Source organism: Leucoraja erinacea, chromosome 1, assembly GCF_028641065.1.
Source record: "Leucoraja erinacea ecotype New England chromosome 1, Leri_hhj_1, whole genome shotgun sequence".
NCBI classification, from domain to species: domain Eukaryota; kingdom Metazoa; phylum Chordata; class Chondrichthyes; order Rajiformes; family Rajidae; genus Leucoraja; species Leucoraja erinaceus.
The window spans coordinates 18070104-18096842 of record NC_073377.1 but is presented as its reverse complement, the minus strand read 5'-3'; the positions used below and the strand labels follow the sequence as shown (position 1 = coordinate 18096842).

General features: G+C 42.8%; 1 protein-coding gene across 2 annotated transcripts in view; it reads right to left on the bottom strand.

The window, feature by feature from the left end:
- The window catches only part of LOC129711851 (endothelial lipase-like), a 42756-nt gene extending 17933 nt beyond the window's left edge, over positions 1-24823 (bottom strand). The window contains exons 1-7 of one of the 2 annotated variants that reach the window (XM_055659938.1): positions 24493-24823; positions 14802-14840; positions 14644-14717; positions 11054-11233; positions 7139-7250; positions 3759-3983; positions 848-1090 (exon numbers count right to left, since the gene is read on the bottom strand). In XM_055659938.1, the coding sequence (XP_055515913.1) occupies positions 848-1090; positions 3759-3983; positions 7139-7250; positions 11054-11233; positions 14644-14717; positions 14802-14840; positions 24493-24577 (958 nt within the window). In that variant the 5' untranslated portion in view covers positions 24578-24823. Of the gene's footprint in view, positions 1-847; positions 1091-3758; positions 3984-7138; positions 7251-11053; positions 11234-14643; positions 14841-24492 lie in introns of both variants that reach the window. The other variant, XM_055659853.1, reaches the window with a different exon arrangement.
- Between the last annotated feature and the right edge of the window lie 1916 nt (positions 24824-26739).

Here is a 26739-nt window from a genome sequence, read left to right as displayed (position 1 = left end):
AAGGAAACTGAACAGTCTAAGGGAAAAATCACAAATTCAATTCCTGGCTCCATAGAGAATCTCAGCTTGAGCAGCAGCTAGCTGATACAACTGGATATCAGCATGGAGAGGAAACAATTAACAACTCAGATTCCCTGTCAGAGCACTGTCAAATCAAGAGCGCTGTCCATTAGTCCGCATGACTTCCCACACTCATCCTGGAAAGCAAACATGCTGCCCGTTATAGGACAGAATATTGGAAACATCCAGTATGGATGAAATGACCAGCAGATCAACACCTTTGTAAGAGGGGAGGGGAAAATTTGAGGAAAATGTTCCAATACTATTAAAATCCTTTCTGCCCGGACAATTAAGCTGATTTACACATTTACATGAATGCTGTTCATTTGACATTGATGTCAAAATATCCCCTTGGTGACATGGGCCATGAGTCCATTAACAAATATGTGATTTCCAAGCAGTATTAATTTTCTTACTACGACTTCCAACTTCAATTATTTTGGTTATGGAACATGGAACCTACCATTATGCTGGACTTAAAGGACACAAAGTGCTGGAGGAACTCAGCGGGTCAGATAGCATCTCTAGAGAACATGGATAGGTGACATTTCAGGTCGAGTACCCTTCTTACTCTGTGGATCAAGCAGCATCTCTGGAGAACACAGAAAGGTGACGTTTTAGGTCAGGACCCTTCTTCAGTCTGATGAAGGATTTCGACCTGAAATGTCACTTATCTATGCTCTACATAGATGCTGCCTGAACCGCTGACTTACTCCAACACTTTGTGTCCTTTTGTGTAGACCAGCATCCTTATTTCTACAGTATGCCAGACTATTATGCCACTCACCTTTAAAGGGCATGTCTGCTCTTGTCTTTAAGTACATCTTGTTGTTTCGTTTACTTCTAATTTTATTGACATTGTAGCCCAATTTATTGCATCGATTCCTCCGGCAGCTGAGGCACATCCCCTTCTCGAATGTCTTAGTATCAGGACATCGATACATCAAGCTCTGCTTATCCTGGTTGAGGATGGAGTCGACAAAGAGATGCACAGACCGCTCATGTTCACAATAAACGACATTACCCAGATCTGCCAACAAGGAAAAGGAAACATTATCACACATTCTCTGCTGTTCTCAAGGAGCCAGATACAAAGAGCTCATGAACAATCTTATGTATCCATGAAACTATCAGGCTATTAAACCTGGCTTGGACAAAACTCTGATTATTAATAACTACTTTCTGTTATTTGCACTATTTATTCATGTGTGTATATATTTATATCATGGTACAGGTGCACAACCTTTTATCCGGTGTTCCAGAAACCGAAAAGCTCCGAAAACCGGCCATTTTTTCTGTGTGTCGTAAGCACCAAAGCAAGAATTTGGCGCCATTGTCCCAAAACGACCCACGGACCCAGTCTGTACACTGTAGCGGCTAACCGGGAGACGCTTCACTTGTAAATCATTGCTTAAATGTTAGTCAGTAGTTTGGAGGGCTTTTATGTGAATTAAGGGGTAAACTTTAATTCTTAGTCCCCTACCTGGTCGGAGAGGCGGGGAGCGGTCAATGCCTTACCGGGTCGCTGTGCAGTAAGCTCCGCAGCGCTGTGGCCGGTATCAGCGGGCGGCGCTCTCCGACCCCGGCATCTACTGGCTTTTCCCCAAATCCAGCGCGGCCCGCGGCCGGGACACCCCAGCTCCGTGATGTCTCGGCGGCGTCGCAGCGCTGGGTGCGGTCAATGCCTTACCCGTGCGGCAAGCTCCGGAGCGCTGTGGCAAAAGACCCAATATTCGCGGAGCGTATTTGGAATCATGGAGAGTTGCCGGGGTCGGAGCTCCAACCGGCGCCGCCCGCGGCCGGACGGAGCCCCCAGCTCCGCTTCCAAATCCAGCGACGCTCCGCGAATGTTGGAAGAAGGCGGCCACAGCGCTCCGGAGCTTGCCGCACGGCGACCCGGTAAGGCATTGCCCGCTCCCCGTGGTATCCCCAACGCTGCTGCGACGTCCGGCCGCGGGCCGCGCTGGATTTGGAGCGCCTCGCAGTCAGGGGTAGAGTTGCCGGGGTCGGAGCTACAACCGGCGCCGCCCGCGGCCGGACGGAGCCCCCAGCTCCGCGAGGTTGGGAGTCGCCGACCAGGTAGGTAGGGGACTAAGAATTAAAGTTTCCCCCTTCACCCCGACTCCACCACCACCACATAAAATCCCTCCAAACTAACTGACTATTTATGCAATGATTCTCCCGGTCTCCGGGGAGGAGGCAGCTGCTCCAGACTTTTCAAGCCGCCCGCGCTACCTACCTAATCTACGCTAAAAATCTTCCATTCTGAAATCCGAAAATGTCCGAAATCCGACAAGTGTCTGGTCCCAAGGCTTTCGGATAAAAGGTTGTGCACCTGTATATGGACACATTTATCTGTTTTGTAGTAAATGCCTACTATTTTTCTGTGTGCTTAAGCAAAGCAAGAATTTCATTGTCCTATACAGGGACACATGACAATAAACTCACTTGAACTTGAACTTGAACTTGAACATAGGAGCAGAATTAGGTCATTAGGCCCATCGACTCTGCTCTGCCATTCGATCATGGCATATCTATTTTTCCCTCTCAACCGCATTATCCTGCTTTCTCCCCATATGCACAACTCCCCATCATTCTTCAAAGTTGACCTGAGAAGTCGTTGCAAAAGCCTAGCTAAATATGGAGAGCATCGCAGCTTAATAGCACTTATATCTGAGATTCAAATACAATTCCTATCAGGCTAAATGGGATTAACAGTAAATATTTATTGAGCAGCTGATAAGCAATTCATGACTGGACAGGCCATGAGACAACAAGGGGAATGGGGTTGCAACAATACAATACAATATTTATTAATTGTCATTAGAACCTCAAATGAGGCTCAAACAAAACTCTGTTTCTACAGCCATACAAAAAGAAACAAGACACACAAACAATTCAATTCACACAAACATCCATCACAGTGAATCTCCTCCTCACTGTGATGGAAGGCAAAGTATTTTCTCTCCCCCGTTTTCCATTTTTCTCCTGATGTTAAATGTTAGATGTTCTTTAAATTAGATTGTCCGTTAAAGCCGCCGCGCCGGGCAATGTACGGCCCCGCTCCGGTTCATTCCAACCCCGCGACACGGGCGGGAGAAGTTGCGTTGCGGAGCTCCTTAAAGCGGTCTCCCACCAGGGACCCGCAAGCTCCCGATGTCACAGTCCACCGGACCTGCGGCTGGAGCCTCCGAGCTCCGGAGTCGGGCCGCAACAGCGAGCCACCACCGCTCCCCACACTCTGAATCCGGCCAGCCCCACGATGGCGAGTAGTCCGCAGGCTCCGCGACTGGAGCCCCCAGGTCATCCCGGCTGGAGGCCGCTCCACGGTACCAGGCCCCAACGACAACAGAGCCCCAACAGGAAAAAGGTCGGGTCTCCCGTGCAGGGAAGAGATTTTCAAGTGTCCCCGTCCCCCCACCCCCAGAGTCCAGAAATTAAACTTTGAACCTCCTTTGTAGCATCTATGACAGTGCATAGAGATAACCTCAGGAAAGAAGCTGGACTTAAATGTGTTAACCCAAAGTTTACAAAAAATTAACAGCGAAAGATACATATAGAATCGGGAATGAAGAAACAGATACTGAATTTACTACCTGATTCAAAAGAGGAACTGAACACCACTAACAGGCAAATAGACAGTAGATAGCAATAGAATAGAGAGGAAAGAGGTGGCACAACAAGCAGAAAATACTTACTTCCATTGGCTATGGCGTTAATGACATTGTGAAGGCCACAACCAGGCTGGAAACTGCCACCATTTGGATAAACGTCAATGTGGCCAATGGGCTGTTCAATGCCAATACTAACTCCCAGTGTACCGAATGCAAAAGTGTGAAGTACATCTACAAAGTCTGCATCATCGGGGGAAAGTCGCTTATCGGGATCCACACCTTCAAACATGGGACCCGCTGGATCCAAGCCTGCAATGAACAAAGACATGTTTAATCATTGATGAAATGCCTCCTCTCCCTTATGACCTGCATCTCCAGTGCAGAGCTTGGTTCTAGCTAAGTGCTTATGGTGTTTCAAAGGGTTTTTTTTTTGCCTTATTACCCGTCTTCCTCGAAAACAAATACATATCCCAACATTGCAAACATAATAAAAGACTTGTCCCACTCGAATCGTTACTTTTCCCTGCTCCCGTCCAACAAGGGGTTTGAAAAACTCAAGAACGGCTTCTTCCCCTCTGTTATCAGGCTTCTGAATGGTCCTTTCATAAGCTAAGGTACTGCCTGATTCTCCTCTACACCATTGCTTGAGTGTCTCAGTGACATAAAGGCCTGGATGTCACTGAACTTTTTTAAATTTAATGATGACAAGACAGAGGTAATGATCTTTGGTGGCACCTCTGGGGCCCCCCCTGTTGATCTAGGCTCTTTGTCTGCATATCTCAAACCTAACATCACGAACCTGGGGATTAAAGTGGACCCTGAGCTTAGATTTGACTGTCAGGTGAGGGCTGTCGTTAAATCTGTTTTTTTCCATCTGAGGCAGCTGGCAAAAATAAAGCCGATTTTGTCAAGGCAGCACTTTGAGACGGTAATCCATGCCTTTGTTACCACCCGGCTGGATTACTGCAATGCACTGTATCTGGGGGTTAGTCGGTCCTCCATCGCCCGTCTCCAGATGGTACAGAATGCAGCTGTTCGTCTCTTGACTGGCACACGAAAGCATGATCATGTTTCACACCTTTTGGCCTCTCTCCACTGGCTGCCTATTCAGTATAGGATTCGTTTTAAAATTATTTTATTTACTTTTAAATCCCTAAGTGGTCTTGCCCCGTCCTACCTATCTGAGCTTCTTCACCCTTATTCGCCCTCCCGCTCTCTCAGGTCAGATGATCAGCTGCTCCTGATTGAGCCAAAGACTAAGCGGAAGCTCAGAGGGGACCGTGCCTTTGCTGTGTCGGCTCCGAGATTGTGGAATGAATTGCCTCTGCACGTTAAACAGGCCCCTTCTCTAGCTGTTTTTAAGTCACTCCTGAAGACATATCTATTCTCCGTGGCCTTTGTAGACCAGTGAGGTGTTGAATTGTTTATTAACTTTATTTGCTTGGTTTTGCTGCGTTGTTCGTACTCGTGTTTTATGTTTTTTAATTTATTGTTTGGATTTTCGTATGTAATTTATGCGCCTCGTGTTAGTTGTATGTTCTGTTGTTCTGCCTGTTTTATGATGTCTTGCTTGTTTTCTTTTTTCTGTACAGCACTTTGGTCAGCTTTGGTTGTTTTTAAGGTGCTTAACAAATAAAGTTATTATTATTATTATTATTATTATTGCGGACACTGGACTTTGTCTATGGAACTGATGTGCTACAATGCTGGGAACTATATTCTACACTGTATCTTTCCTTTCACTATACCTATTGTACTTGAGTTTGGCTTGATTGTATTTAGTATAGCATTTGGTCTGGTTTTGATAGCATGCAAAACAAAGCTGGTTTATGTATCTCGGTACACAAGATAATAATAAACCTCAACATTCAGAGGATCACCATGACCTTCCTCAAATGTCAGCTCTTCACATCCAAGTCAGGCAAAGGCCCATTACATCTTTTCTCGTCAAAAGTTCATGCACTTTCCAACAAGAAATCTTGTAACAATTTAAAGCTGAACGCTGGCAATATTCCATCTTGCTTATGTTAGATTAAGCCAAATGCAAAATCCAACATCCTGCTCCGATCACAATTGAACCACAAAACTATGGATGTTTACAGCACAGAAGGCCATTGCTAAAGGAATCCGTAACTAAACCTTCTTCTAATCCTAATAATAAAACCTTCTAATTCTAACCTTAATTTGAGGAAGGACATTCTTGCTATTGAGGGAGTGCAGCGTAGATTTACAAGGTTAATTCCCGGGATGGCGGGACTGTCATATGCTGAGAGAATGGAGCAGCTGGTCTTGTACACTCTGGTGTTTAGAAGGATGAGAGGGGATTTCATTGAAACATATAAGATTGTTAAGGGTTTGGACACACTAGAGGCAAGAAACATGTTCCCGATGTTAGGGAAGTCCAGAACCAGGGGCCACAGTTTAAGAATAAGGAGTAGGCCATTTACAACAGAGACGAGGAAACACTTTTTCTCACAGAGAATGGTGAGTCTGTGGAATTCTCTGCCTCAGAAGGCAGTGGAGGCAGGTTCTCTGGATGCTTTCAAGAGAGAGCTAGATAGGGCTCTTAAAAATAGCGGAGTCAGGGGATATGGGGAGAAGGCAGGAACGGGGTACTGATTGGGCATGATCAGCCATGATCACAGTGAATGGCGGTGCTGGCTCGAAGGGCCGAATGGCCTACTCCTGCACCTATTGTCTATTGTCCTTGGTCACTCTCCAAAGCCTGCTTTTAACTTTTGCGCTTTTCCTTTTTATATAGTTACTGAACTCAAGAAATCCAAAATTCGCAATAGCCTCTTTTTTCGATAACTTAGCTCCCAATCTCTTTCTTGCTCAACATGAGACCTTGTTATTGAGTAGACAACAGGAGAAAATTCAAATCAACAAAAGCCCCCAAAACAAATGCAGTTCGAACAAACCCCACTTTCCACATTATATAAAGTGTTTTTGTTATGGACCAATGGGCTCAGTAGTCAAACACCATATTGTATCCATCCCCACAATTCAGAATAAGACATGCAATTCCATGTTTTCACCCCCCTCAGGTCAAATTGACAGACGCTGCTCGGAATTCATGGTTGTAAAATCGATATTGCTTCATTCTTTGGTCAAATGTATCCAAAAGTGCTTTATGTGTTTGTTCAGAAAATTCAACCCAGCGTTAGAGTGGCACAACAGTTAGCATCACTGCCTCACAGCTCCAGCACACTCGTTTATAACCTGACCTCCCGTGCTGTCTACTTGGAGTTTGCACGCTCTCCACATCATTGTTTGGGTTTCTGCCAGATATTCCAGTTTCCTCCCACAACCCATAGATGTGCTAGATTAGTGTAGGTGAATGATGCAAAGAATTGATTAGAGCTGATGGACCTGAGAGAGAAGTTGCAGTAAAACGGGGAAATGAGGAATGAGTGTTGTGAACCATATGGATCCTTTTAGCCAGTAAGCTTTTCAATTCTTACCTGTTATTCGTCCAATTTTATTTAGTGCAGCTTTTCCAGCGAATCCTGCAACATGAGCTCCCAAGCTGTAGCCAATCAGATGCAGTTTTTCAAGAGGCAAGTCCGTCACCTGCTACAGTAGGAAAGTTTGTATTTTAGCCGGTAGTTAGACAACCATTATATAGTAACAGCAAAAAAAAGCACCTCCTGTACTACCTCCTGTACTACCTGTGATTCTTAAAACTGAATGAGCTATCTAAACTAATAGAACAGCAGTTCACTTTGCCATAACGCTCGATTTCACTGACTGAGAAGTTCAATATGTCCTTAGCCAGAAGCAAACCTGTAACCATGATACAGCAGTTTTAAATTCTAGCATGGCACGTCAGTTCAGTATGCAACAAGTTACTCAGAATCAGCTGTGCTACTTGAATCATCTGTGCTACTTGGTTAAGAATTTAGTGACCTTTGACTAGAAGAACATTAATACTATAGTGGGACAGCTTGTCTCAGCAGGTCACCATGTTGAAACAAAAAATTGAACCCAATACAAAACAAAACACCGTTGATTTTTGGAAGTATGAAATACAAACACAAAATGGTAAAATTGGTGAGAAACTGAGCAACTAGGTTGATCTCATTGCCATTAGTGGTTTGTTGAAGAAAATTGATGCTTTTTTTGTGCACAGTGGTAATGTTTCAAAAGCATGTTACTGGCTGTGAAGAACTCTTGCATTTTGTAAGGAAGTGAACAATGTCGTGTGAATGCAAGTTCTTCTTCTCCATGCATTTATAGGATATAAGTAGGGCCAGCATTTATTAGTTGTCCATAAAGCAGCAACAAGCAACATAGATGTATATCACACATATAAAGCCAATGATAATGATCGTTTCATTAAACTAAATAGATTACACTTTGGGTGAGGAATGCTGCATTCATCAGTGCTCAGGATCATTTCCGGAGAACACTTCTCGTTTTCACTTCAGCATCTTTCACTCACTGGGCCCCAAGTGCACAATAAATCTGTCTCCACTCGGCCTCCTTTGCATCAGAACAAAGATCACTGCATCATTTCCTGCACCAGTGACCCTTGCAGCCTTAAAGTTAACCTGCCTTAGTAAATGTTTGGACTTTAACTGTGCAATACTCAATCAAGCTGGGAGAACTAAAACCTAACACAGGAATATGCCATCCTATCAGTTTAGATTGGATTTCATCAAGTCCCAGTGGGAAAGTGACAGTTTCACTGGCAGCCCAGTCACTGCCTATATATATAAAAAAATGAAATATTATATCTGTAAGACCGTATGACTCTCTGATTGGTTGGTGGGATCACCATTTCCTCAGTCCACCGCAAGTGAACAAATCATAAACGAGTTTGGAATAAAAGTTAATGATTTTAGCAGCGGTGGCACAGTGGAAGGTGCTTGCCCGTGTGATATTATCAGTTCTATGTTTGTCAGTGCTCCAACAAATCATTAAATAAAATGCACAAAGTAATTATGCTGCCATATCCACCTAAAAAATAAAGTAAAGATAGCAAAAGTCGTGCACACTCCAGGGAACAAATGTAGGCAGAGGCAGGCAGCAGCTGAGCTCCATCTTAATTCCAAACTGAGGTCAACAGATCTTCTGAAATTAAGTAGTAAGCATGAGTAAGACTTGCAATTTTGTCTGATCCATTTTAAATTAAGTTCATATGAGACAAGTCCAATATCATTACATGTCCAACCATATCAAATGGAAGTGATGTCATTGCTATTCCAATGTGATAAATATTGGAATAGCCAATACTTTCCTTATTCTTACATTCTACTTTTGGACTAATAATCAAATTTAGCATAAAGGCACATGATTTTATATTTATTTTTGCTTTGCTGATATCATAAATAGAAGTGATGTCTTGACCACACCCACAAATAGCTATGAATAATCCTGCTCCGACAGAACATCATTTAGTTTCAGCTTGGCACAGTTGGCAAAATTCTTAGCTCTGAATCAAGGTTCTTTGAGTTCAAGTGCCACTCCAGATCCTTAGATAGACAACAATTCAGCACAGTGTTTAGATGCAGCTGTGTTTAACCCAAATCCGTTCCAATAAAAAATGGTTATGTGGCTTTAAACAGAATTTTATAAATCAAATGAAAGCCTAATGCCCCTGTCCCACTTAGGAAACCTGAACGGAAACTTCTGGAGACTTTGTCTTACCTTCCACTACCTGCAACCTCCGGCAACCACCTTCAACTAGCATCGCAACCGGCTTCGACTAAAAAAATCACCGATTTTAAAAACGGCAACCTATTTTTAGTCGTGGCCGGTTTTGAATTTTTTGAAATAATCGCCAGAACATAGAAGAAGCGGAAACCACTTTCGACCATTAGGGAGACTGACAAAAACCTCCGGGAACCGCACGGAAACCTTGGGTGGGGCGCAAAGTCTCCAGAGGTTCCCGTTCAGGTTTCCTAAGTGGGACAGGGGCGTAAGCCAGCTTTTTAGCCAGCCATTAATCATCAATTCTAGTTTTTTCTTGTCCAAATATTTGCCTGCTTCCCTTTAAAAATTGTTAAGAATCTTCCATCCATCATGGTCCCTCGTGGAACATTCCACACCATAACAACTTTCAACGAAATACAAGTCTCCACTTTCATATTCATTGGAAATTACCTTCATTTCTGCGCCCTTTACAGATGGTTACTTTGACAATTGGAAAGAAATTTGCACCATTTTGTACAGTATAACCATGATTGCTCCAAGATTAGTTAATTGTCTATTAAAGGACTTTGGTACATGCTAAGGTTATGAGATGCCCTAAATAGTCTGTTTTTCAGTATTCCATGGCCTAGACTGTTAATTGCATGGTGTCATTTATTTCTACATTATACAACTGAAAATACATTTTGGATGGAGTGGTCTCACTTTGCATATGTGACTGGGCCCTTTCTGGTGATGGGCATCAGGCTTGTACATCAGAGATGAAGTGGAAATCAGTCAGCCTTTAACTGTGTCATTGTCTATGAAGTGTCTCTCTTGAATCGTAGCTGTTAAAATTAATCCATTCTCTCCTGGAACGCAAGCATCACTGATCACTCTCTGGACAACAGGGTTTTCAGTGAACAGCATTGGACTGGGACCTCACTCAGATAAGTCCCACAGTTTAAGAATAAGGGGTAGGCCATTTAGAATGGAGATGAGGAAAACCTTTTTCACCCAGAGAGTTGTGAATCTCTGGAATTCTCTGCCTCAGAAGGCAGTGGAGGCCAATTCTCTGGATGCTTTCAAGAGAGAGTTAGATAGAGCTCTTAAAGATAGCGGAGTCAGGGGATATGGTGAGAAGGCAGGAACGGGGTACTGAAAGGGGATGATCAGCCATTTACAGAGTTGACGTGGATAAGCTTTTCCCACTGAGAGGAGGGAAGAAGCAAACAAGGGGACATGACTTGAGAATTAAGGGACAGAAGTTAAGGGGTAACATGAGGGGGAACTTCTTTACTCAGAGAGTGGTGGCTGTGTGGAATGAGCTTCCAGTGAAGGTGGTGGAGGCAGGTTCGTTTTCATCATTTAAAAATAAATTGGATAGTTATATGGATGAGAAAGGAATGGAGGGTTATGGGCTGAGCGCAGGTATATGGGACTAGGGGAGAATACGTGTTCGGCACGGACTAGAAAGGTCGCGATGGACTGTTTCCGTGCTGTAATTGTTATATGGTTATATGATCACATTTAATGGCGGTGCTGGCTCGAAGGGTCGAGTGGCCTACTCCTGTGCCTATTGTCTATTGTAATTTAAGTTTCATCCTTCAGCCCCACTAATCCCATCCCACAACTCTCTTAAATACCCGATGAAAATCACCTTCAAACAATATCAACTTTTAACATGTAAAGCTCATCTAGAATGTACATATTAGTGCTTTGAGGATTCAAGTGGTATTATTTACCTGTAGCCAATCAATTAAGAGAGCCACTTCTTTTCCGACAATCTCAGAGTTATTGACAGCTGTAGTGTAAAGCTGGTGCGCTCGTTCAAGCCAATTGATCACGATGACATTTGCGTGTGCTTCTTGTTTTCGGAGAGCTGTAACCATATCATCGATCCAAGATTCCATCAAGCCTGTTGTCTACAAAGAAAGGCAAATGGTTACAAAATAGGGCACATTCACCTTGAACAGGCGCCACTTTTCAGCGAGACCTGAATAGTATTGTTAGTACTGTTCTTTTTTCAAATCCTCAGATTTATATTCCCTTATTGGGGACCCTGAGGTCTGCTATCTGGCAAAGCCTTCTCCAGGCTCCGCGATAATGAAGGTACAAAACAAAACATGGGCTTGGCCACTTGGAAAGCAAATTGCCTGCGCACAAGAACATAATGAAGAAATCAATCGTGTACTGTTCCTTTATTCACATATCTAGACATCTTTTGAAAAAGGTTAGCACTGGAAAATATACATGTCCTGCTGCTTTTTACTGTTTTTAATCCCTTATAGCTCTCTCCATGTGACCACCAAAAAGCTACCAACATTTTCACAATCCTCCAAATTTAGTCCGATCAACATATTCTGATTTTAATTGTGCCAATTCTGGTGACAGCTTTCAAATTCAAAATGTTGTCATTTCCTCACTAACCCAGTCGTATCCTTTAAGGTATTTCTTCAAATCTAACCATTTGCTCAAGTTTATGATCACTGTCAGAATATGCTCTCATGCAACTCAGTGCCAATTTTTCTTTGATAACCAATAATTATGAGACATACAAAGCTAAGGGTGCTTATTATACAAAATTGATGGCAACTTTGTGCTAGTTTGTTCCCAAACTAAAACTAGACAGTCTACCAGGAAAATAGCCAGGTGGTCACCATTATCAAGAGCAGACCTGTTAAATTCTCAACATGTTAGACAATGTATAAAACTCATCTTCCACCTAAACTCATTGCAGCCTTTGATACTCAATTTCAAATTGAACAATCTCAGACAATTCAATTTCTCTTTTTGTATCGGAGCAGTTATGGCCAGTTCCACACATGGTGATCCATCAATAATATTATCTCAATTTTTTCTCTGTCCAGACACTTCCTGATCTGCTGGATATATCCACATTGTTTGCTATAATACCACTCTTCTGCATTTCACACCAATTACAACTCCCTGTGCTGGCCCTCTCATTAATGTATTAATCTATCAAACGTTTGGCTTCATAAACAGCATATCATCACAATAACTCTGGCCCTGCGTTCTCCTCACCAGATGCCTTCCTCACCCTCTCTGCAACTTAAAAAATACATGCTTTTACATTTTACAGTTTCTGTGAAATAGTCTTTGACCTGAAATCCTTCCCTTCCCACAGTTGCTACCGGACCTGGTATGTGTATTCTGTTTTTCTGCTTTAAGTATAAAATATTACAGATTATTCACAGAGATATATGTCTATCAACTCTTACAGTGGGCTGGCAGATGTAATCACACTACCATAGAGGCAATCAGTTCCACAAAGTCAGTTACTCTGGTATCCTTCACATTTAAATTATTTTCCCTTTCAGGCTCTCCTTCCATTTTCTCTATCATGATTAATGTCAAAGTGTAATAAATGTCACTGGGCAACATCTAGAGACACTGCCTTAAACCAACTCCCCTTTCATATCATCGTTAATAGTCTTTTAACTAATCTGATTGTGACCTTGTTCACTCGTACTTGAACCAGGATTATATTCAGAGTAAGGCCAGGCAAGAGATCAGATCAGCTGGAAAAGAAATATCAGCAGGGTGGGGGGGGTGGAGTTAATGAGATGACTGAGGCAGCAGATCAGCACATTCTTTTCATTGCTGGTGTCAATAACATCAACCGACTGACATCAGATGAACGCTAATCCTTACAGCACATGCATAATTCCCCGAAGGGCAATTATTCAAACTTGGAGCGCTCACCAGTCACCACCCCTTCAATGATGTACGACAAATTTGAACTGCTTGAGAAGAGTTTTGTTCTGACCTGCTGAATCTTACATTAAACATGGTATCTATTGCAATATAACATGGGAATTTGTGACTGGACTGATTATAATTAACTATTTTCTGTACAAAATTTCTTGCATTATATCAAATTATAAATAGCAAGTTAAAAGCTTAGGAGCTAATGCTTGATAAAATTGTAATGTCCGTTCAACCACAACAGCAATAACGCGCATTCAATTGTATTTTCACAGCACTATGTAGTAAATCAACACAACACATTTCACAGGAGCACCAGGAAAAGTAATAGTTAATAGTTGATATTAAGACAGCTGTCAATATCGGACAGCTGCTTGGACAAATAGATAGCCTTTTTATGCTGCATTTCAAACCCAAGGGTGGGAATGTGATATTGTGTAATATTTAGTGCACCCACATGTTTGTCATCAGTAGCACAATTCAGATCTGGACAGCATAAAAGGACAGATTTGGAGGTAAGGGGAGATACTGAGGAGTTGGAGATTTTTGGGAGAATTCAGTGGGAATATTAGGCAGCAGTTTTCTCGTGCAAGACTTGAGTTACAAAAAGATCCAAAATAATGCAGATTATGGAAAGATTATGGTAAGTGCTGGAGACGCACAATAGGTTAGGTAGCACCTGTAGAGACAAAGGCTCTAATTTACGTTGATGTACTATCATCATATTTGCAGTTATCAGTTTGAAATGTTGACTACCTCCTCTCTTCACGGATAGTTAGCTTGGTCTGTCGAATATTTCCAAGATCCCAGTTTTCCTTGTGATAAATTAGCTGATTACGACAGGAAAATAGGGCTGCACATTGGCACAGCGATAGAGTTGCTGCCTTACAGCGCCAGAGACCCAGGTTCAATCCTGACTAAGGGTGCAGTCTATATGGAATTTGTACCTTCTCCCTGCGACCGTGTGGTCTGACTGCTCCAGTTTCATCCCACATTCCAACGTTGTGCAGGTTGTAGTCTAATTGACTTGTAAATTGCCCCTAGTATGTAAGATGCAAAACAAGGATAGAGGCGATTGTTGGTCAGGCTGGACTTGGTGGGCTGAATAGCTGTATCTCTAAACTAAACTAAAAAAATTGGATCAGGATCCTAAAAAAGCATAGCATCACCAAGTCGTTGAATTTAGGGAGGAGACAGGAAGAGAGAGAAAATGGGTTCATGTGTAATCACAAACACACAATCTAGTTCATGATTCAACACCTTCTTTTAAACAGTGTGTGTCCATAGCAAGTATTTTAATATGTCACCAGGGCGAGGACATTAAACCATTTTATTAGAACTGCCCATTTCCAAGAATATTCTGAATCAGATTTCTATTTTTAACTTCAAAATTATCTTGAGAGCCACTGTTTCAAGAAACATTTCTTAAAATGTTATGCTGCAATTTCTTGAAATGTATCAAAATGGTCCATGCATCTTTGTGACAATTTGCTAATAACAATGAAAAAAACTAGCATTATCAGATCAATCTTTATATCCAAGATGGTCAAGACTCCAGAGCCAACTTCCTGGGACAAGATTCAGTAGAACAGATTGTCTAACTCACCGTCCAACCATGAACGATAATGAATGTCTTGGAAGTCACATTGAAGCTACATTTCGCCAGACTTTCTTCCACACCTGCAATAATGACACAGTCTTTTCCATCTGTATTTGCTGAACATTGAAGGTTAAATTTTGTCTGAATAGTACTGTAATGCTGACCTAGGCTTTCTTTATGTAGCACATCCCGAACTGCTTTGCCTGTGGGAAAACCACAAAAGGTCAGTTTGCAAAGCTTCCATTAAGTACAAGGTTGTAGTTAAATTGAAAATGAAATATTAATCCATTGTGAATAACTTTTGATAACTGGTCTTAAGTCCCAAGGCTATGTATTGTCTAGAGACAGAAAAGGAGACAAGGAAAAGAAAACTTACGACTGTTCAACAAGATTGGATTGGGTCGTGGAGATTAGCAAAATGGTACAGTAGTCAATTTTGGAACCAGACTGTTGAGTCAAAACCAACCGGAGCAATGCATAAGGTTGACATGTACATTACTTTCCTTTTTTTGTTATAACCAAGGATTAACATTTCATGCAAACTTGTAAAAAAGAGGACAATACATTTCATTGATATTATTTCTCTTTATGTACAAAACTTTGGATGGATAAATCTGAACTTTGGTTGAAATCTGATCTTCTTCGTCCTCAACCAATAAAAGACGCACTATAATTTACTATTAAGAGTATTTCCTAATTAATTTGCTAAAAAAAAAAAATGTTCAGCTGGATTTTCAAAAGCATTTGTTTTGGAAAGTTTAGGTACAACAATAGAAAGGTTAAGTTTTCTAAACCCCATCCAAAGCACGTGAAGTAGTGATGAGGAACATGGATAATTTTCATTCAAAATATAAGGACAAACAATAACTTAGAAGGTGGATAAAAATGCTGGAGAAACTCAGCGGGTGAGGCTGCATCTGATGATCAGGTTGGTTATTGCAAACCGAGCGGAGGTGTTCGGTGAAGCGATCGCCAAGCCTACGCTTGGTCTCACTGATGTGGAGCAGCCTGCCGCACCTGGAATGACTGCTTGGGTCCTTGAATGGAGTCAAGGGGGGAGGTAAAGCGACAAGTGTAGCGTTTCTTGCGGTTGCAAGGGAAAGTGCCCGGAGAGGGGGCGGTTAGAGTGGGAAGGGACGAATTGACCAGGGAGTTACGGAGGGAGTGGACTCTGCGGAAAGCAGACAGGGGAGGAGATGGGAAGATGTGGCGAGTGGTGGGGTCACGTTGGAGGTGCCGAAAATATCAGAGGATTATGTGTTGTATGTGACGGCTGGTTGGGTGGAAGGTGAGGACAAGGGGGACTCTGCCCTTGTTACGTGGGGGGATGGGGAGTGAGAGCAGAGTCACGGGGTATAGAAGAGACCCTGGTGAGAGCCTCATCTATAGTAGAAGAGGGGATCCCCCCGTTCCCTGAAGAATGAGGACATCTCCGATGCCCTGGTGTGGATGCGGTGTAGATGGAGGAATTGGGAGTAGGGGATGGAGTCCTTACAGGAAGCAGGGTGGGAAGAAGTGTAGTCCAGATAGCCATGGGAGTCAGTGGGTTTATAGTGGATGTCGGTTAGTAGTCTATCACCTGTGATGGAGATAGTGAGGTCAAGAAATGGTAAGGAAATATCGGAAATGGTTCAGGTGTACTTGAATCCCCAATGGAAGTTAGTGGTGAAATGGTTGAAGTCAGTGAGTTGTGTGTGGGTGTAGTAGGTAACACTGATGCAGTCATCAAACGACTCCACCCAAATGTTAAAATAGTTTTTCCATCTGTCTCCCATTAAGGAGAAAATGATGACAAATGGATTTTTGTGCTGAGATAGATGAGCAGAAGGGAATTTGTCTCAATGCCTTTGACGCAGAATTTAAGTGAAGAATGTTTTTCGGACAACCTGTTCTTTTAGTATATTGTTTCCTACACTTTTTAATCTTTTTCTTCAGCAGTATCTTGGGCACCAAGGATGATGCACATCCAGTCTTGTTTCAGAATAAAACTGGTTCATCAGAAACATTACTATTTTTTCACTCCCATCCTAAATCCATTCTGAGAGTTATTAGTTAGTCAGATATCTATTGAGTTAAGCCCTGTCCCACTTTCACAACATAATTCACGACCTCTGCCGAGTTTGCCCTTGACTCATACTCGCAGCATGGTCGTCACGAGGTCAAGGGTAGGTCGTAGCAGGCCTTGGTGCTAGTCGTAGATACTCGTTGAAATCAAGTAGGTCAGGGCGTTTTTCTAGCACGATGAAAAATGTCCACAAGTAAAAAAGGTTGTGAATTAGGTCGTGAATGTGGGACAGGCCCTTTACTGAGCTGAATGCCTCTGCAGGGAGTAGTTCACTTGTGGGAGAAGGCTGGGGAACACGAAATCAAGAAAGATAAATAGAAGTCGATTATTACAGATTTTAATCAATTTCATTTCATGTATCAGGCCACAAGAGAAAGAAGCATAATAATTACCATTTTTTGGATTATTACCACTTGGTTTCACCAGATTCCAAATATCATACAACTCTCATTACCCATCACCACCCTAAAGTGGTCTTTACTTGCCAAAACTAACCAATGCCGTACCTAACCAATGTCAATTTTAACACCAAATGTAAAATGAATGTAAGAGAGCCGACACTAATCTGATTCAGGGTACAAGTAACAAAGGCTGACAACTTGTTGTCATTGTTTTATGACTCCAAAGTTTACATTCTGTCTCAATGGACTATTATTGTTTTGAAAAGAAAAGTTTTTTTTAAGTCAACGTACATCTTCACAGAAAGAAAACCTTAACACAGTATGGACAAAAATTCTTACTTTTGTCTCAGAGATATGAAAGTTAACTTTGATGGCCTGATGCAGTTCGGAGCAAGAAAGCTTCCAACTTTAACTGATAGACTGCACTGAATAAATTAACCTTGGTTGGAGCAATAGCTAGTGAACTATAATTAGCTGCTCCACTCCACCCAAGGTTAGAGCAGGGAAAATTAAGCGAGAATTGTGAATCTTGAATGCTTGTGTAATAACCTCTGCAGGATAGTTTGCATCAAGGGCACAGGGCAAAGACAGTATCAGGTACAGCTATAATTCCTTCCACAGTTGAACAGCTCACCGACACTCCCATATCTCAAAGAATCCCCAAGGGGATAGCCAGTTTCAAAGGGAATCAATTATAGCAGAACAGAGGCTTGAAAAGAGGAAGAAAAAGTTACTTATTAATTTGTCGGTAGCCAGTTTTGTCATAATTAGGACTACACTCTTTTGGAAACCAGAACAAATTGTGCACGCAGCAGGTTTGAGATGAGCGCGAACATTTCTTTGGTGCTGCTGTTAACCTCCACCCTGTAATATTGTGACAGGAGCTGTATGTTCTAATTCCCAAGTGTAGATGACAGAGCATTGGCAAAGAAGTGTTTAAAGCAGCACCCAATTCAACTCCGAGCAGTTATCACTTAAAGGGACAGTGTCAAGTCAGACATTCTCTTGCGAAAGAAGACATGATTAGCAATTCTGTTTTCAACTGGATCTGCAACTGCTTTAATAACATTATGTCATTTGAAGGAAATAAATGAAGACACAGCAATGTGAACAGTTATTCCATGGAATCAAAAGCTGGAATAAAAGCAAGGTCTACTCCGAAACTTAATTGTCAAGAGCTCTCCTGACATCCCAGCCCAATGCAGGGATTTAGCTTGGCAGAGTGGCAAGGTGCCAGGTTCTGCTAGTTCGGTTTGTTCATCAGTTGTTACCTGTAACTAGGAATCACTGTTATAATCACTCAGGGGATCTTAAGGAAGAAATGTTTAAGAAGGAACTGCAGATGCTGGAAAATCAAAGGTACACAAAAATGCTGGAGAAACTCGGCGGGTGCTGCACATGCTGAGTTTCTCCAGCATTTTTGTGTACTTTAAGGAAGAAATAATTTGTATTGACCAAATCCTGCATCTGGCCTTGAATTCTTTGGAGGTTTGAAGAATCTGTGGTTTTCTTTCCAAGATCCTGAGGGGCCATGACAGGGCAAATGTCAGACTGTTTTCTCTGGTGGGAGAATGTTTCAAACGATGGGAACATTTACAAAATTAGAAGGCAGGCATTCAAAATCAAGGTATGAAGCAATTTCTTCACACTGTTGGTGGTGAATCTCTGGAACTCTCCACCCCCAAAAGGTTGAGGTCGCTAAATCGATGGAAGTATTTAAAGAGAAAGTCGACTCATTTTTTTAATTGAGTAATATCTAGAACTGGCACAGTGGAGTTGAGGGTTAGAAACATAGAAAATAGGTGTAGGAGGAGGCCATTTGGCCCTTCGAGCCTGCACCGACATTCATTGTGATCATGGCTGATCATCCACAATCAATAACCCGTGCCTGCCTTCTTCCCATATCCCTTGATTCTGCTAGCCCCTAGAGCTATATCTAACTCTCTTTTATATTCATCCAGGGAATTGGCCTCCACTGCCCTCTGTGGCAGAGAATTCCACAAATTCACATCTCTTTGGGTGAAAAGGTTTTTTCTCATCTCAGTTTTAAATGGCCTCCCCTTTATTCTTAGACTGTGGCCCCTGGTTCTGGACTCCAACATTGGGAACATTTTTCCTGAATCTAGCTTGTCCAGTCATTTTATAATATTAAACGTTTCTATAAGATCCCCTTTCTTCCTTCAAAATTCCAGTGAATACAAGCCCAGTCTTTCCAATCTTACCTCATATGACAATCCCGCCATCTCGGGGATTAACCTCACGAACCTACGGTGCACTGCCTTAATAGCAAGGATGTCCTTCCTCAAATGAGGAGACCAAGACTGCACACAACACTCCAGATGTGTTCTCACCAGGGCCCTGTACAACTGCAGAAGGACTTCTTTACTCCTATACTCAAATCCTCTCATTATGAAGGCCAACATGCCATTAGCTTTCTTCATTGCCTGCTGTACCTGTATGTTTACTTTCAGTGACTGGTGTACAAGGACACCCAGATCTCATTACACTTCCCTTTTTCCTAATCTGACACCATTGAGATAATAATCTGCCTTCTTGTTCTTGCCAACAAAGTGGATAACCTCACATTTATCTACATTATACTACATCTGCCATGCATCTGCCCACTCACTCCACCTGTCCAAGTCACCTGCAACCTCCTAGCGTCCTCTTCGCAGTTCACACTGCCACCCAGCTTTGTGTCATCTGCAAATGTACTAGCACCGCGACTTGCGGCACTCCACTCGCCACTGCCTGCCATTCTGACAGGGACCCGATTATTCCTACGCTTTGTTTCCTGTCTGTCAACCAATTCTCTATCCATGTCAATATCTTACCCCCAATACCATGTGCTCTAATTTTGCCCACTAATCTCATCTGTGAGACCTTATCAAAGGATTTCTGAAAGACCAGATACACCACACCCACTGGCTCTCCTTCATCCATTTTACTTGTAACATCCTCAAAAAATTCCAGATTAGTCAAACAGGATTTCCCCTTCATAAATCCATGCTCACTTGGACCAATCATTTTACTGCTTTTCAAATGTGTCGCTATTACTTCTTTAATAGTCGACTGCAGCATCTTCCCTGCCACTGATGTCAGGCTAACTGGTCTATAATTCCCCGTTTTTACTCTCGCTCCTTTCTTGAAAAGTAAGATAACATTAGCTACACTCCAATCCACAGGAACTGATCTTGAATCTAAAGAACATTGGAAAATAATCACCAATGCATCCACAATTTCTAGACCCACCTCCTTGAGTACCCTGGGATGCAGACCATCAGGCCCTGTGGATTTATCAGCCTTCAGTTCCATCAGTCTACCCAATACTATTTCTTGCCTAATGCTAATTTCTTTCAGTTCCTCCATCTCCCTAGATTCTCTGGCCTCTAGTACATCTGGGCAATTGGTTCTGTCTTCACTAAGGAAGACACAAACAAAGTACCTGTTCAACTCTTCCACCATTTCCTTGTTTCCCATAATAGTTTCACCTGTTTCTGCCGTCAAGGGACCCACATTTGTTTTTACTAATCTTTTTCTCTTAACATACCTAAAGAAGCTTTTAATATCCTTCTTTATATTCTTGGCCAGCTTACCCTTGTACCTCGTCTTTTCACCCCGTATTGCCCTTTTTGTTACCTTCTGTTGTCCTTTGAAAGTTTCCCAATTCTCTGGTTTCCTGCTACTGTTTGCTATGTTGTACACCTTTTCTTTTAGTTTTATTCCATCCCTAACTTCCCTTGTCAGCCACGGTTGCCTTTTACTCTTACTTGGGACAGATTAGATATATAATACTGGAGAGGCTTGAGGAACTGAGTGGTACTGCTATTTTTTTGTGTTCATGTCAAGCTCAGTGTAGATATTGGATTGGAGGTTGGCTCAGACTCAGCTGTGAGCCTGGACTTGATGGGCTGAATTATTTATTTTTGTGCTATTTCCGCTATTCACCACAGTACATGCAAAGCTTTTATAGTTGATATTCATAAAGGGACCAAGTTAGACAAATGTTACAACAACAAGTCGTTTTTAAAGAAGACCTACAGGGCACGAAAATGTTCCACCAAAGTGCTTCATAAATCAGTCGTATCATGAGACTGTAGAACAAGTGAATAAAGAGGATTTTTAAGAGCACAGTGGTGAGACACAATAGAAAGACTTTGTAGATAGGATAGAATTCCAGAGTTAAGGGAGAACTGAAGGTGATATTAAAGGTGAGTTGTGATTGAACTCTATACTTGAGGATGCTCACTGGGCTGAGGCGGCGTTCTGGCGGCGGCAACTTGAATCCGGGGCTCGGCCGCGGGCCAATGGACGACATCGTCGGGAGCTCGCAGGTCACAGGCTGGTGCCTGTTTTCCGGAGCTCCCGTGGCAACAACTGCGTCCGCTGGACTGGAGGGCGGCAGCTTCGACCACCCCGGGCCGCGGAGCTTGAACCGCGGGACTGACTTACCATCGCCCGGTGGGGTATCGCCTCAGCGCAGAGGGAGAAGAGGAGGGAAGAGACAGTAACCCTAAGACTTTTGCCTCCATCACAGTGAGGAGGTGCTTGGTGAACTCACTGTGGTGGATGTTAATTTGTGTTTATTGTGTGTTGTTTATTATTACATGTATGGCTGCAGGCAACGACATTTCGTTCAGACCGAAAGGTCTGAATGACAAATAAAGGATTCAATTTAACCATATCTTTAATTGAACCTCCAGCCAAGCGGGAAAGCTGAGTGATGGGGTATTTGGCCACTGGGTAGAAAAAACTCTGCACTAGGAGCCTGCAGATGAGGTAGGTTAAGCACAACCCCTGTAAAAGATCAAAGAACGATGGGACTTCAAGGGATTGATGGTACAGTGAGGCTGAATGGGGAGGTTGAGGGCAGTATGGAGGTGAATCTCTTCTGCTCCCCCCAGCTGCCAGATAGCGTTTAAGATAAGCATAAACCTGCTTGGATCTTCATTTACCATCACCTGTCAGATTACTCAATGCCTTGGGAAAATTGATTGACCATTGCTAGATGCAACTCGTTCTATCTACTGCCCCCGGTGGCCAACAATATGCTTCAAGGATAACATCAAGAACAGTCTGAAGAAATTCCACATCACATTGAGCAACTGGGAGCACATTGCACTGGACAGGCGCTCGTGGAGGAAATCCGTGCAGGAAACATAGAAAATAGGTGCAGGAGTAGGCCATTCGGCCCTTCGAGCCTGCCCCGCCATTCAATATGATCATGGCTGATCATCCAACTCAGTATCCTGTACCTGCCTTCTCTCCATACCCCCTGATCCCTTTAGCCACAAGGGCCACATCTAACTCCCTCTTAAAAAAGGAAGGAGCTGCACGTCACGAAATGGAGCAATGCCGTGTCGCAGAGACAAAGCGACAGCACCGTAAGGAGAGAAAGGGGTTCGATGACTACCAACCACTGCCAGTATCCACTGCCCACGTTGCACCAAGGTGTGTGGATCGCGGATCAGCCTCAACATACATCTGCAGACCCACAAGTAGACAACCCTATGGAGAGGAGTGGACAGTCATACTCGTTTCGAGTGACCGCCGATGATGATGACTAATATCTATATATTCAAATGGCCCATTTGACATCTTCACAATGGGTCACAGCGCCATAAGATGGCTTCAGGCACAATTCCAAAAAATTAGGATCACATTAAGTATATTTTTACATAACCCCTCACCAATCCTTTGTGCACAAAAAGCTGCATAGCATTTAACACTTTCGATTGCATCCAAAAATCTGCAAATGTCAGTAATCTGAAATATAAATGGAGAATCTGGAGGCATTCAGCATGAATAAAATGTTTCTTGCCCCACAGCTGCTGACTCATCTGCTATCATTTTCTGATATTTTTATATGAAATCCAGATCCCAAAATAACTAATTAGATATTCTTTGACGTACAATAACTGTTGTCGCACGTGAACACATTCCAATAGGTCTGGATGCAAATTTGTAGCACTGCTTGCAATCAGTGCAAGTACTGGAAAATTAAGACAAGCAACATACAGTGACAAGATTGCTAGATTGTGCGGACTGGTGTAATCTTGAGATGCTGAAAACAGAGTTTAAAAAAAAACAACCTGCTATGGGAACAATGGGTCAGGCAGATTCCTTGGGTGGAAATTGACAGCTACAAAAGACTGCATGCAGGTGTTGGGATCTTGAGTAAAAAGCAAAGTACTGGAAGAACTTAGCAGGTCAGACAGAATCGGTGGAGGGATAGGACAATGATCTATCCTACATGTTCCTTATCTTAATCCCCTTTGATGTCTCGTTTTCACACCTTATCCTTCCTTATCTGTGTCTCCCTCTCCCCTGACTCTCAGTCTGAAGGGTCTCAACCCGAAAGTCACCCATTCCTTCTATCCAGAGATGCTGCCTGTCCCACTGAAGCTACTCCAGCATTTGCAAGGTCATGTTTTTCTTACCCGCTTGCCCTTCCATCTTTAACCCCTTTTCCTGTCATTCATATCCTGCTCAAATCTTCCACCCATCTTTTGTAACTTCAACTTACTCCTAGCTATTTAATTTTTTTTTTCACACTCTCGGTTAAGATGATCTCGGGTTTGTTGAGTTATATTTCCTTAAAGGAAATCCTTCTCGCCATTCTAACCAGCCTTTCAGGCTTGAACACAGAGTTTGCCCAGTGGCGGGACGGGCAGGGAAGGATGATGAACTGGGCAGTCTGAACCCTTTGAAAAACAATAAAACTTCGACAATCGCAGTGACTCTTCCTATTTAATAAACGTGCCGTGTTTAAGTATATTTTGCAACACCTCAAATATATCAATGGAAGTAGTCGAGCCATGTGCTTGAAATGTTACCTGTGCAACGAACTGCGTGCTTGTCGTTCCATAAAAGCATGCATTTTAAAACTTGCCTGTGACCATTATCCAAGAAACTGCTCGCCTACATATAATGCACGCTAAAATTGAGCGGTCTACATATCGAGAGTTAGGTGAGAGTCCCGTCATAAAAGGACACAAAGTACTGGAGTAACTCAGCGGTGAGACACAGACAGCATCTCCAGAGAACATGGATAGGTGACGTTTCGGGTCGAGACCCTTCCTCACATTGGAGGGGGGGGGGGGGGGGGGTGGGAAGAAGAAAGCTGGAAGAGGGGAGAGGTAGGACAAAGGTTGGCAGGTATGAAGTCCCATCATACTGGTAATCTCAATTTATTAAGAGGACTAATCCGGATGAATATCCTACACGATGGAAGGCGAGGAAGAATATTCGTTTCGACAGCATGAACGCATTCGTGCCATGGACACATATCTGTGCAATGTTTCCAACGCTACACGTTTTGTTTCATGGAAGATAACTGGGGAGGGGGGGGGTAGGTTGCTTAATTATAACTTTAAAATGCATCCTTACCTGTGAGTGTTTCCTTGGAAGCTTTCGTTGTGAAGCCGGCAGCTAGCAGAGATAGAAGGGTGACACACAAAGTAAAGCTGCTCATTGCCCTCGCCCCGATATCTCGCTGATCGTAGGGCGACTTTGGAGAGGCGGATTTTGCAAATGAAAAAGCTTGGACTGTGTAATAAATGAGATCGCCGCAGATCAACCGGCGCCAATCCCCCTCCCCGAGATCTCTAAAGTTTGTGTAAACTCTCAAACTTCTCCAAAGAGCTCGTTGCAACTTTTTTTTTTTGCTTACGCGGGTCCTGCAATTGGCTTTTTAAGCAGATATTTTCAGTCATCCCACTAATCGGCACATAGATATTTGACTAATTTATTCATAGTCTGCTTTTCACATTGGCCGAAACCAGAAGGTGGAGTCTGAATTCTTCAATGGGATGAATAACATTTCGGTGCTAAACTGCTGGGGGGGGGGGGGGGGGGGGGGGGGGGAAGCTTGTTCAGGATAAACTCGACATATTCATAATTTTCTTGAGTCATAAGGGACAATGTAAAAAAATGTTGAGCCATTGCTACAAAGACGCAAACTTCGTAGAAAGTTGTGTAATCAGACTTCAGTTGTATGAATGACATAGGGGCGATGCGGGCAGTCGGCATTCCGCGGGCATGAAGTTTCAAACAAGATGGAATTTACCCAGCAAATACAGATGACTATAACGCCTAAACGTCTGCTGTGTTCCTGCTTGGATCCCGGCGTGACCGAGAGTAACCTATTTTTGTCTTACTAGCGATGACATGCGAGTTACAAAAAGCCAACCTTTGTGAATAAGTGCGAATGGTATTACTGACTTATAACGCTGTACGAAATTAGCGAGGGAGGGGAAAGTGGGGAAAGGAAAAAAAATGGATTCATGTCGCCACCCCGGTGATTCGACCTTGAAATACATTCTTGCGCACGTTGTGCAATGTTAAACCAGTAACCTGCTAACAGGTGCCGAAACAGGTTCCTTTTCTGTGTGACACGTAATCCAGAGAAACGAAACCTCTGATCCAATTAGCCCTGTTTCCTGGAGAAAGGCAATGAGTTATCGTTTGTCCTTCAGCAAGATCAGCGAGATCAGTGATTACCGCTTGACCTCCCAACGTTATCGGGTGGATTCCTTTGAAATACTGGGACGACGATAACATAAAATATTAAAATCTAAAGGCTGTTACCGTGATTTATATTTTATATTACCTACATGTAACACTCCATAAAAATGAGCAATATCCCTGTCGACCCAACCACTTGGGAAAGTCAAAGGTCTCAACATCCATTTGAAGGCTCCTCAATATTCATTGGTAGGGAAGAGAAGAAAACAGGTCGTTTTCCCACTCCTGATTAATACCCAGGCAGCGATGTGATCCCCTGTGTTCTGACTAATATTTACTGAATTTTAGTTCATCATAATACATTATGTATTGTGTTTCCAGGCCTGTTATGTCACTGCAAGTAGGAATTTCATTGTTCCATTGTCGTTATAAATGACAATTAATCACACTCTTGACAAAAGTACACAAAGTGCTGGAGTAACTCAGCGGGTCAGGCAGCATCTCTGCAGAACATGGATAGGTGATGCTTCAGTTCAAAACCTTTCTTCAATATCAAGAACACCTAGTGAGCCATAATCACAACTATCTTCAAGAAAAGAGACAAGCCTGCCTGTGGTAATTCCAGAGTGGTATTCCAGCTGCCCACTACAGAGGAAGATAACGCCTCCTGCCACTCCCCCAAATCAGTCCAAACAAGAGGCTCAGGGGGGGCATGTTAATGCAACAACTGTAAATAATTCAGGGTGCTGCACTGATCACCATACAGGCTTTTTACAAGTTCACTGAAGTTTTCAATGCCATGAATCCGCACAGATGACAGAACACCCTCCTCAAGTTTGGGTGTATGGAACGAGCTGCCAGAGGAGGTAGTTGAGGCAGGTACTATCGTAATGTTTAAGAAACATTTAGACAGGTACATGGATAGGATAGATTTACAGGGATATGGGCCAAAAGCAGGCAGGTGGGACTGATGTAGATGGGGCACATTGGTCGGTGTGGACAAGTTGGGCCAAAGGTCCTGGTTTCCACGCTGTATGACTATGACTCTGCTATCAGAACTATGACTCTAAGGTCTAACCAAGGTTCAATGCAGGTTTAATTGTAACCTTTCTACCTCAATCTTTCCATGTTGGAAATGAATCCAAATATTAGGTTTGCTTTTTTTATGTT